The sequence below is a fragment of the Acomys minous genome (genome assembly GCF_964271855.1).
Source record: "Acomys minous genome assembly, chromosome: 4".
NCBI classification, from domain to species: domain Eukaryota; kingdom Metazoa; phylum Chordata; class Mammalia; order Rodentia; family Muridae; genus Acomys; species Acomys minous.
This window is the reverse complement of record NC_140486.1, coordinates 27503084-27515741: the sequence shown is the minus strand read 5'-3', so window position 1 is coordinate 27515741 and position 12658 is coordinate 27503084. Positions and strand designations below refer to the sequence as shown.

General features: G+C 41.7%; 1 protein-coding gene across 1 annotated transcript; it reads right to left on the bottom strand.

Annotated features, from left to right (window-relative positions):
* Positions 1-273: 273 nt before the first annotated feature.
* LOC311596563 (interferon-inducible GTPase 1-like) lies at positions 274-8429 on the bottom strand. Its single transcript, XM_084780164.1, has 3 exons — positions 8338-8429; positions 5080-6325; positions 274-1429 (listed from the first exon to the last, which is right to left on the bottom strand). Exons 2-3 carry the CDS (start codon positions 6301-6303, stop codon positions 845-847), a joined length of 1809 nt encoding a protein of 602 aa, XP_084636290.1. The 5' UTR covers positions 6304-6325; positions 8338-8429; the 3' UTR covers positions 274-844.
* Between the last annotated feature and the right edge of the window lie 4229 nt (positions 8430-12658).

Sequence of the window (12658 nt, the reverse complement as noted above, 5' to 3'; positions counted from 1 at the left end):
GCTTTTTTTTTTTTTTTACTATGTCACCTGAAGGAATAGTTTGGCATCTTCAATCACTGTGTCAAGGAAATAAAGTTGCAAGTAAAAGGTTTTCCTGAAGTAAAGACCTGTAGGAAAGAGCCAACCATTAACTGAGGCAAATTTGTCCAAATATTTCAAAAACTTTTCTTCGAATATTTCATCTCTCATAGTTTCCAGCAAATAAGGATACTGAATGAATTGTTTCAACTGTTCAACCAAAACTTGGACATCCATAGCCACGAACATCAGGGATTTGTCGTCTACTCCAAAGAGGTATCCATAGTGGCTTAAACATACCTTAAACTCCAGTACATCACCATCCCTGAGGACGCCCCCTTCTGGAACAGTTGCCAAATTGCTGAGCAAACTCGTGTTTTCTTTCGATGGCTGCCTCTGTAATATTAGTCAGGCAAAGCATAAAATTATGGCGCTTTTGAACAGGAAGATCCTTAATCAGCTTGTCCATCAGGACTGGAAAAATCATAGTCAGGTAAATCATGGTTAGAGACCAAGAAAACAGGAGGTGCATCATGTGACTGTCACGAAAGGTATTCTCACAGGAGCTTCAGATCTGCTTCAGGATCTGTGCTCTGTCAAAGGTGCGTGGTTTGCATTTCTTTTCATTTTCTAAATCATTGTCCACCTTTGTTCTCACAAAGTACTAATTCTTATTCATCATTCTGACTGCTTTGGCGAGGTCTAGTTCAAGTTTTGTAAAACATGAGGCAGATCTGGGCATGGTGGCACATGCCTCTAATCCCAGCACACCAGAGGGAGAGGCAGGTGGATTGCTGTGAGTTTGAGGCCAGCCTGGTCTACAAAGCTACTCCAGGAGAGGCAAGGCTGTTGAGACCCTGTTTCGAAAAAACAAAAACAAAACAAAACACAAAAACAAAAAAACAAAAAAATATGAGGAGGAAACAATACGGAAGAAGTCATATTCTTGGAATTTCACTTTCTCCTGATAATCTCTTGGTGGAAATTTCTGGGTTCCAATGTCAGGCAGGTCGCATAAAGTCAACGTTTTAATTTTGGGTTGTTTGTAAGGAGTTCTCTTCCTGGTTGTCTCTACTGTCCCAGTTTCAGCTGCACCCTCCTCCTCAGATCCAACCCCCCTCATGACATTGATGAAGCTGGACTTCCTTGCTCCAGACTCTCCTGTCACAGCAACATTTAATGGGCGATTCTCAAGGTATTCTAATGCACCACTGAATGCAGAGTTTGCCCCCTGAACTCTTCCTTTTTGTAGAAGTAACTCAGTTGAATGTGTGGTTTCCTGTGAAATGATTTTGTTCTCTGTTCCATCGTTCTTAAAATGTGCTGTGAGACTAGATTCCAAATCTGTGTTGTCTTCATCCTTAGGTGGTTCATGGGAGAACTGACCCACGACTGTGTTGGGGAAAGAGCCCTGAAAGAAAGACGGGAGAATAAAGGGAGGGTGAGTTGCAAAAGATTGAGGATGCCTTTAGGCTTGGCAATGTTTTTCTTTACGGTGCTACAGCCTTAGCTATGTTCTGATATTGACTAGTTGCCATGTACTTTGTGCTTTAAAAAAAATGTCTATAAGATACAAACTAGTGTATGAATGAGAAAACCCAGTGGACGAATTGTCTCCATCAGATTGTACTGAGGATCTGCCTATAGGACAGTTTCTTTTCTTTTCTTTCCTTTTCTTTTCTGGTTTCATTGTAGCCTTTGCTATCCTGGAACTCACAGCTGTATCTCAGGTTTGCTTCCAACTCAGAAATCCATCTCCTCTGCTTTCAGGGTGCTGGGATTAAAGATGTGTGCTGCCACCACCTGGCAGGACATTTTCTTTAATTCACAATTGATGTAGATGTCCCAGCACACTGTTGAGTGGTACCAGCCCTGGAGAGATTGTCCTGGTTAATTTAGGAAAGCAAGTCTGTAAGAAGCATTCAGCGAATGTTCCTTACTCTCTCCTGCTTGAGTTTCTGCCCTCAGTGGCGGACTGTGAACAGAATGTCAAACCTCAAAGGCTGTTTTCTTTTTAAATGCTTTTAGTCATGGTGTTTATTACAGAAATAGTAAAGAAAAGAGAACAAAAATTTACTAGCTCTCAATTAATTATGGAAATATTAAAACTCAAGAAAAGTAAGGTCCTTTAGCCAGCATCAACAATCATAAAAACACAAACACCTATGCTGCATATCCAGTGTTTTCTCTCTCTATGCACACTTCCTTCAGTGTACACCTTCAGATGATTGGGAACTTAATCAATATACACCTAGTTCCTGAACGTGAAGCTAAGTATTAATGAATGATAGTTGACATCAGTGCTTAATTAATGCCAAATCGATAATGATCACAGACATCTTTGTCTGTTTTACTTTTGATTCCAAAAGATATCAGTATGTCCAGCAACTGTATTTGGTTGAAATAATATTTAATTTTCCTAGGTTTGCTTTCCTTCTGCCTTTTTCATGACTTGGAATCTCCAGGAGGGACATAAACTCACACTAATATAAATTTTCTTTCTCCCTAAAGTCCTTGTTAAAATTCATGTATTCGATACAATATTGCAGAGCCCTCAAGGCATCATTGAGATGTGCTATTTTTCTTATATGTTTTGTTTTCCAAAATGATCTAAGTGTGCACTGCAGATACAGGTCAGCTGGTACGATGCTTTCCCGGCAGTAATGGTTCAACGCCCAGCATCTCACCAACTACATGTGGTTGTGAATCCCTATAATTCTGGTGTTCAGGAAGTAGAGGTAAGAGGGTTAGAACTTCAAAGCCCTCCTCAGATCACAGTGAGTTAGAGGCTAGCCTGAGCTACTTGAGACCCTGTCTCAGGAAAACAACGAAAAATATCAAGTCCATCACGCTGGCTCAGCAGGTAAATACACTTGCTGCCAGACCTAAAGGCCTGAGTTTGATTGTTGGGTATTTAATTAGCTCAGAGCTTATGTTTCTGAAGTTTATTCTTCCCAAGCCTGCCTACTGGACCTCTATGGCAGCATGATGGCCTTTGTCATCAGGACAGGAAACAGCAAACCCCTGCTGTCACCTGGAGCCTTTTTTTTTCTATCTCTCCCATATCAAATCAGTGGCAGACCCAAGCCTATTACCAAATCCTACACAATTGATCATTTCTCCTGCGTTATCTTCTGTGAGACATCCCCATTTCCAGCTTTGACTACGTCATTCATCAACATTACTGTATTTGCCATGACTGTTCGTTCAGCAACAGGAATGATAAAATAGTCATAGTTATCTTATTGACCCTGAAGTCCTATCATGTCAAGGCCACACAATTCGATAGAAATATTAGGAGATTCCATAACCCCTTCTATTCTTTCAAACAATGCCAGAGCTAGGTGGGCAAAGTTCTGGTGATGGTTGGTGCTGGAACAGGGCCTCTTGCTCCATTACATCGTCACCAGCTGTCTTGTTTCAGTGGTTTCCTCCATGGTCTAAGCTTGCCTGTCCTGGAACTTGCAGAGATCTGCATGCCTCTGTCTCCTGAGTGCTGGGATTAAAGTCATTATGTACCAACATGCCTGGACCTAACTTTTCTTTAATTCCTTTTCACAAGAGGGGAGCTCATCTGGGAGGATCTTACCCCAGGTCAGCACTCCTTTACTTCCATTGAATACCCTTAATCTGTTTATCTCCTTCAACACAGGTTGCAAATCAGTTCCACTTCCTGCCCCTTTAATCCTTGATAAATACTGTTTATATTTTTTTCCTTTCTAGGGTTGCACCATTCCACCAAAATGTTCTTCATAAGAGTGAACCACAGGACAGTCTATGCAAGGCTGTTTTGAGATTTCCTTTGGCAGTGCAATTAATCTAAGACTTTTCACTTTAGCCCCAGGCAGACTCTTCAGACAAAGGGCAAAAAGCAGCCATACTTTTCACCAAAATAACACAGGAACGATGTGTAGGCACCACACTAAGGTTCTTCTCCTCTGGAACCTCTTGAGCTAAGCCCTCACCATTCAGCTTACTCTCAGTAACACTGTCTTCTATGCTCTTCCTAGTAAGGCCCATTAGGCAGCTCTTAACGCATCCCATGGCTTTCCTAAGACAAAGTCCCAGAGGCCAAACTTCTCCAAGCAAAAGCGTAGCCAGGCCTATCACAGCAATACTCCAGTCCATGGTACCAACTTTTGTCTTAGTTAGGGTTTCCTTAGCATGAAAACCCACCATGAACATGGCAACATTTGTAAGGGAAACATTTAATTGGGCCTGGCTTACAGTTTCAGAGGTGTTGTCCTTATTCATCATGGTGGGAAGCGTGGCAGCATGCAAGCAGACATGGTGCTGGAGGGGCCAAGAGTTCTACCTTTTGACCTGCAGGCAGCAGATTGCGACTGTGTGCCAAACAGGACAGACTGAGCATATATGAAACTTCTAATCCCACCTCTACAGAACTTCTCTGCCTCCAACCAGGCCACACCTACTTCACCATTGCCACAGCTCCTAGTGCTACTGCCTAGGTGCCGAGCTTTCAAACACATGAGTCTCTGGCGGCCATACCTATTCAAAGCACCGCACATGGCAAGTGTTCTAGTCACTGACCATGGAGTTCCCAGCCTCCTGATTCTTCCTTAGGATGTTTTGATTAGGAAGAAATAACTATAAAACAGCTATTCATATCTTTTCTGTGTGTGCTTGTGCATATTTAGGTGTCCTATGCACTTCCCTGGGCACGTGTGTGTGTGTGCATGTGTGTGTGTGTGTGTGTGTGTGTGTGCATGTGCGTGTGCGTGTGCGTGTGCGTGTGCGTGTGCGTGTGCGTGTGCGTGTGTGTGTGTGTGTGTGTGTGTGTGTGTTTCTTTCAGTGTAGTGTGCATGTGGAGTTGAAAAACAGAGGAAGATCTGAAGTAGGACTGGGAGTTGTCAGACTCTGACATGTAAAGACCTGTTACCCTTTTCAAAGATTTTTTGTGTTGTCAGTAGACTGGCTAGTGTGAAGAAAAGATGTCAGAGGGACTCTTTCTCTAATGACTTCCTGGTATTGACCAGTTGATTTTATCATGGCCAATAGCTGTGGGTGAGTTGAGTGTGGACTAGTTTTTTGAATGTTACCTGAAGAAGAATTTTGGCATCTTCAGTCACTGTGTCAAGGAAATGAAGTTGCAAGTAAAAGGTTTTCCTGAAGTAAAGTCCTGTAGCAAGGAGCCCACCATTAGCTGAGGCAAACATCTCCAAAAGTTTCAAAAGCTTTTCTTCTAATGTTTCATTTCTCTTAGTTTCCAACAAATAAGGAGATTTCAGGCTTCTTTTCAGTTGTTCAACAGGCACTTTGGCATCTTTAGCCAGAAACTCCAGGGATTCATCATCCACTCCTAAGGAATCTCGATAGTAGTTTAACTTCTTCTTGAGCTTCTCCACATCTCTATCCCTGAGGATGCCCAGCATAGGAAAAGTTGCCAAAAGTCCAGCCTTGAAGGCTTCCATCCAGACAATCTGCATCAGAGACTCACGCTTCCTTTCAATGGCTGCATCAGTAATATTAGGCAGGGAAAGCATAAAAATATGGCGCTTTTGAACAGGAAGATCCCTAGTCAGGGTGTCCATCAGGACTGGAAAATCATAGTCAGGTAAGTCATGGTTAGAGACCAAGAAAATCGGAGGTGCATCCATGTGACTGTCATGAAAGGTATTCTCACAGTAACTTCTGATCTTCTTCAGGATCTTCTCTCTGTCAAAGGTGCGTGGTTTGGATTTCTTTTCATTTTCTAAATCAATGTCCACTTTGGTTCTCACAAAATAAAAATTCCTTCTCATTGTTCTGATTGCTTTGGCAAGGTCTAGTTCAAGTTTTGTAAAACGTGTGGCAGAAACAATAACGAAGAAGTCATACTCTTGGAATTTCACTTTCTCCAGATAAACTTTTGGTGGAAATTTCTGGGTTCCAATGCCAGGCAGGTCCCATAAAGTCAAAGTTTTGATTTTGGGGTGTTTGTAAGGAGTTCTCCTCATGGTTGTCTCTACCACCCCTTCTTCAGCTGCACCCTCCTCCTCAGGTCCAACCCCCCTCAGGGCATTGATGAAGCTGGACTTCCCTGCTCCACACTCTCCTGTCACAGCAACATTTATTTGGACCTTATCAATGTTTTCTAATGCAGCACTGATTGCAGAGTTTGTCCCCTGAATGTTTCCTTTTTTCAGATGTAATGTAATGGAAAGGATGGTTTCCTCACCGATGATTCTGTTTTCTACCTTAATCTTCTTAAAATATTCAGTGAAGCAGGACCACAAATCTCCATTGTCTTTATCTTTACATGTATCAGAGGAGAAATTATTCATGACTGTGTTGGAGAAAAGAGCACTGAAAGAAAGGAGAGTAAGTTGTGAGATCACGGATGCCTTTACGCCTGACACTTTGTTTTCACACTATACTACAGCTTTAGTTATGCTCTGATACACTTCCCAAATACTTTGTGCTATTTTTTTTTCTACAAGATACAATCTAGAGTCCTTGGGAGGAGAAAACACCAGTTGAGGAATTGTCTTCATCTTAAAAGACTGGGAACCTACCTATGGGACATTCACTTGACTGACAGTTGATGTGGGAGGTCACAGCTCACTGAGGGTGGTAGCCGCCCTGCTTAGATGACCCTTAGTAATTTATGCAAGCATGATCAAACTATGGTGAGCAAGCCAGTAAGCAGCATTCTGCCAAGGTTCCACCCTCTCTTCCTGCTTCCGTTTCTGCCCTGACATCGCTTAGTAATGAGGACTGTGAGCAAACTATGCAAACCACAGAGTTTTGTTTTTAAATGCCTTTGGTCCTTGTGTTTATAACATCAAAAGAAAGGAAATAGAGCAAATTTCTACACGTTCTCAATTAAACCCTTAATTATGGAAAAATTAAAAGTTCAGTAAATTAAAATCATATAAGAATCTATGTAAGGTATTTGACCAACATAGCATTAACTATTATAAAAACAAGAGCAACTGCCGCATGTAACCTGGATGGAGTGTTCTATATGAAAGCCAGTGTCTTCTCCATCTGTGCGCACTTGTTTCAGTGTTTGCCTTCAGATGAGTGGGAACTTAATCACTATACATCCAGTTGCTCAAATCTTTAAAACTAGTCATAAAAACAATAGTAATAATGAATGAAAATTGACATCAGTGTTTAATCAATGTCATATCTTAATCACATAAATTTTAGTTTGTTTTATTTTTGTTTTCTAAAGATTTTAGTAAGTCCATCGATTTTATTTCAGTAAGTCCATCTATTGTTAATTTTTGTAGTTAACTTTACATTTGTCTTTTTAATTCATTGGAACTCATCTCCATGAGGAATCTAAAAAAATTTTTTTACACTTCATATATGTCCACTTAAAATCCATTTATTCAATACAATATTGCAGTGTCCTCAAGTCACCATTAAGATGACTTTGTTCAACACTTGTGCAGACTACAGGCCCAGAAGGGGTGGGGAAAAAATGTCCTATAAGAAAAGGCAAGTCCAATTAAATAAACAAGCACGATATCCAAATTTACTGATGAGGTGGACAGTCACTCCCTGGACAAAGAATGTCCCTGAAAGTGCACAAGCTGGTCTTATCTTTTCAATTCTTCTTCTGTTACTTTAATCCTAGCTCATGGTTTTGTCATGTGGACTTCAGTGCAATAGCTGTTTGTAAGATCTTCCCACTGACTATAAACACAGGAGACAGGAAGGCTGTGACACAGCCAGCATTACAAAAGGAAGTCTGCCTAGATGACAGCTGTCACCACACCCTGACACAGCTCATCTCCTTCACAGATGCAGAGGAGATCCTTAGCATTCATGCTTTGCAATAAAGAAAACTACAGTGAACATGAGTCTTGAGCACTGATTTCCACAGCCAGCTCCACCAGAAGCTACATGCAAGAAAACCTCTTCTCCACAGGCCAGCATCCTCAGGACTGTTAGGAAGTAAATAGTTGGCCCTGAACTAGGAAGCATGATGAGACCGAGGTAAAAAAGAAAAAACAAAACAAAACAAACAAACGAAAAGTTCCTACACACTGCAGGGATATTCCATTACCTGAGATATCCATTATAGCCATTTTAGGGAGAGGAGTAAGTAGCATACAAAACAATCGGATGTATTTTACCAGAAAAAAAAACACCCAGATCATTTCTTTATGGTCCCTTAATTTGACTGATGAGCAAAGATCATCCACAAGGGAGTTCTGCTCGCCTTCCACCAAAGTCTCCTAGCTTCCAGCCTGAGGATCCCCATTGTCTGGACATGCTCCTGAAAGTTGTGTTACATCTTATCTATTTAGAGAAAAGAGATTGGGTGCTTAAGAAGTTAGATCACAGTGCTCCTGCCCACTTACCAGAAAGTCCTGTGTCTCCTGGATTCACACACTGCAGTTCAGCTGCAGGAACCACTGCACTGTGCTCCAGGCTCTTCACTGACACCCACCCCTGCTTCCTCTGCAGGGTTTATACACTCTTCTGGCTCCTGACAACATAACAGCAGTGTGTGCTGGCCAATCACTGGCATGCATGGATCGAGTTGCTCTCCAGAATCTTCTGCATTTACAAGAAGAGGAAAAGAAAAGTGAAAGAAAATAAACAGCTGTTCGCCATCCTAGCAACACTTCATTTCTTGGCAGGGAAAAAGGGACACAGTCCTAAATTAGTAGTTGTGGGGTATGGGTTGAAACTAAGGGGACACATCAAAAGCCGCTTACAGACTAGGCTGGAAACCAAACCTTGAAACATAATATTTTTGATCCATGATTCAACAAACATAGCTTAAACTATAGTCACACAACACATTGTCCGGGGTCCTTTGCAGATGCCAGTTCCAGTCTCACCCAAGACACAACCCATCTCGCCCCCGCTGACTACAGCCTTATTCCCTCACAACTATAGACTGATGCTCCTTAAGTCTTGCCTTCTCCACACCCCTGACCATGCAGGGATTGGTTCTGGCTCGGACCTGGCAGGTCTCACACGTGCTGGCACAGTCACTGTGAGCTCATATGTGCAGCTGCCCTTTGATGTTCAAAATACACTGTTTCCTTGTAGTCATCAACCAACGTAGGCTCTTGCAGCCTTTTCACCCCTTCTTCTACAATCTTTCCTTTCCTGTGCCTTTGGAGGTAGGAATATGAATATTCCATTTAGTACTGGACATTTATCAATGTCTTATTCTCTGCGTCTAGGTCAGTTGTGTATTGAGACTCATCTCTGCTTCTTTTGCAGGACTTATCTACTCTTTATGCCTCCGTATTGAAATCGGTATTGATTATAACCTACTGCACTTAGGAGCTTCCATGACAAGGCTTAACAATGGCTTTTTTATGTACACAAGGGGAAATCATTATGGGCTTGTTTAATATTATGCCCATTTAGCAGAAGGATAGTAGAAGGTTCTCACAACAGTAGAATGTATGACCTGTGTAGCCTTTCTTTCTTCTCCAGATATAGTACCAAGTATGGGTTTCATTTGTAGAGTGACATTAAATCCAATCAGGAAGCAGTTGGTTACTACCACGACATTCTTGTCACTATTACATGTTGGTTATCTATCTGGCCAGTCGTTATTGTAGCTCACAGAGTTCATACCTAGGTATAATTAATGTTTCATTTTCTCCTCTGGAAATGTGGCTAAAACATTCCAGCACTGTGAAAGCTAACCAGTAAGGATAAAGTCACTGGGTCAGTATCAGCTTGATTTAACCATACCCTATGCCTCAAGCATGTGGCATCTTCAGTAATAGGGTTTTGCCCTCAAGTTCTGTAAGTGACCAAGAAGATTGACAATGTCTTGTATTAGCCATGACCCTGCCTGGCCTACAAGTCCAAAAGAGGTGAATAATCCATGAGTCTGGGCTTTTTATCTGGTGCCCTGTGGTGTCTAAGAGGGGTGTTGGTGCCTGAGTAGAAGGTGACTCCATCTTCCTTTTCATATGTGTAGATATGGTTTAGGAAGCCTCCGCATTAGTAGGTGACATAAGGCATTTTGAAAACCCTTCAATGTTATTTATCTTTCCCACTTTTGTTCCCCTCTTCTATTCTCTTCTGCTTTGATTTAATGCTGCTTTCTTCATACTTCTCATTTAAATCCTATCTTCCTCCTCTTGAAAGTTCCACTCCATGGAGCCATAGTGAGGTCACATTCACAAATGAGAGGGACAAAATGATGTGCTACTTCACTCAGTATGATTGTTTCCATCTTCACCCATTTCCCCATGAATTCCATGGTCTCATTTGTCTCCACTGGTGAGTAATATGACATTGTATAAATGTGCATATTTCATTATCCACCCATTTGTTGATGGGCATGTAGATTGTTTCCATTTCTTAGCTATTGTGAATAGGACAGGAAAGATGGATTAGCAGGTATCTCTGTACTAGGACATAGAGTCATAAGGAAATGCTCCTATGAGTGGTACCGCTAGGTCATGTAGTAAATCTGTTTTCCCTTTTTGTAGACCTTCCACCCAAATCACCTTAGTTGCAGCACTCCCACCAGCAGGGACTGAGTGTTCTCCTTTTCCCACATTCACAACAGTACTTGTTGCATTTGTACTTTTGTTTTTAGTCACTCTGTCTGGGGTGAGATGAAGTCTCAAAGCAGCTTTGATTCGCATATCCATGGTGGATAAGGGTGTTGAACATTCCCCGAGTCTGCCAAATGCCAAGTGCAGGCAAAAGATCCAGAGTCAGCCTCTGCTCCCACAGTTAGGAGTTCCACAAGACGAAGCTACACAATCACAACATATATTCAGAGGACCTAGGTCAGACCCATGCCCTTATGAGGCCTGGTCAGTTGATTCCATGATTCTGTAGTCAGTTTTCCTTCCCTATCTACTGCAGGATTCCCTGAGCTCTGCCTAATGATTGGCTGCGGGTTTCTGCTCTATAGACCTCTGTCATGGCCTCTCTAAGGGTCTCAATCTGTTTGGCTGTATCTCCCTATATCTGTTTAGGATTTTATTGATTTCTTCCATCTCATCCTCATTAGGAAATATCTGAGGTAATTTTCTTGTGTTTCAGATGTGTTAGTTTCCAGGGCTGATTGCTTGGGAATAAATTGATTCAGGAGATCCCATAATATTTTGGCTTTTGCTGTTTGTATTTTCACACTGGCCTTTAGCCATCCTGCTATCTCTGGCATTGAGTAGTAGTTTCTGGTGTCCTTCACTGGCCATTGAGAGAAACTTGTGCGTGTCTATAAGTTGACACCCCTCACCTGCAGAGATCAGGGTGGACCAGACAAGTGACCTGAGATCAGACCTGGGAACTTTCTGAGGACCAGCTGGGTGACCTGAGGTCAGATCTACCTGTGTTCTGTACCGTGATGTCTCTTCTTGGCCAGAAGATTCAGACACTGCTATTTTGTAGCCCACAGACCCTTCTGAGACCCTGACAGCAGATGCTGTGTGCTCTGCTGGGCATGAGGTAATCCTTGCCAACACGGACCTGAGAACTTTCCATGGATTCACGGGTGACTTGAGGTCAGATCCACCTGTGTTCCAGACTGTGAATTGCCTTCTGGGCTAAAAGACCCAGATGCAGGTGGGTTTTTTTTTGTATCCCACAGATCCATCTGAGGCACAGATCTCAGATGATGGGCACCCATCCATGTGTCCTGTGAGTCCTTGGAGCCCAAGCCTGTGCCTCCAGGGACTTAGGGATTTTGCTGTGGACTATCGGGGTGACCTGAGACTGGACCAATCTGTGCTCCACACAGTGTGGACCCCTCTTACCCTGGGATCAGCAGCACTGGTGCTTTGCAGTTCTCAGTTTGTTCCTTAGTCATTGTGCAGTCACTGCTGTCCTGCTGATCAGACACAGTGTGTGTTCTGTGCTGCCATCTTGGATCCACCTAAATTTAGTTTTTTTATTATTATGTGGCAAGAGGATTTCCTTTTCTCCTACATTCTATTTGGTGTTCTGTAAATTTTTGTATGCTCATATGCATGTCTTTCTTTAGGTTGTTGAATTTTTCTTCTATGATTTTGTTAAAAATATTTTCTGGTCCTTGGAACTGGAACTCTTCAACTTCTATTACTATTATTCATAGCTTAGGTCTTTTCATTTTATCCCAGATTTCCTGGATGTTTTGTGTCAGGAATTTTTTAGATTTAACAATCTTTGACAAATGGATCAATTTCTTCTATAGTATTTTCCATGCCTGATATTCTTTCTTCCATCTCGTGGATTCTGTTTTTGATGCTTGCGTCTGTTGTTCCTGTTCTCATCCCTAGTTTTTTTCCATTTCCAGAATTCCCTCAGATTGTGCTTTTTTTATTGCTTCTACTTCCATTTTCAGGTCTTGGACAATTTTATTCATTTCCTTCACTTGTTTGTGTTTTCCTGTATTTCTTTAAGTTTCCTCTTTAGAGGCCTGTACCTGTTTGATTATATTTTTCTGTGTTTCTTTAAGGAATTTATGTGGACTCATTTTCATCCAATTCTAGAAAGTATTTGATTCTACCTTAATTTCTGGTTTTGTTTTGTTTTGTTTTTTTCAATTACTTACTCACTGAACTTATTCAGTTTTCATGAGCTTCTGAGCTTTCTGTTGTTCCTCTTCTTGATATCCAGCTTTAATACATGGCAGTCATATGTGATGCAGGGTGTTATTTCATTTTTATTTTATCTCTTGAGACTCACTGTATAAGTCAAAGATGTAGTCAA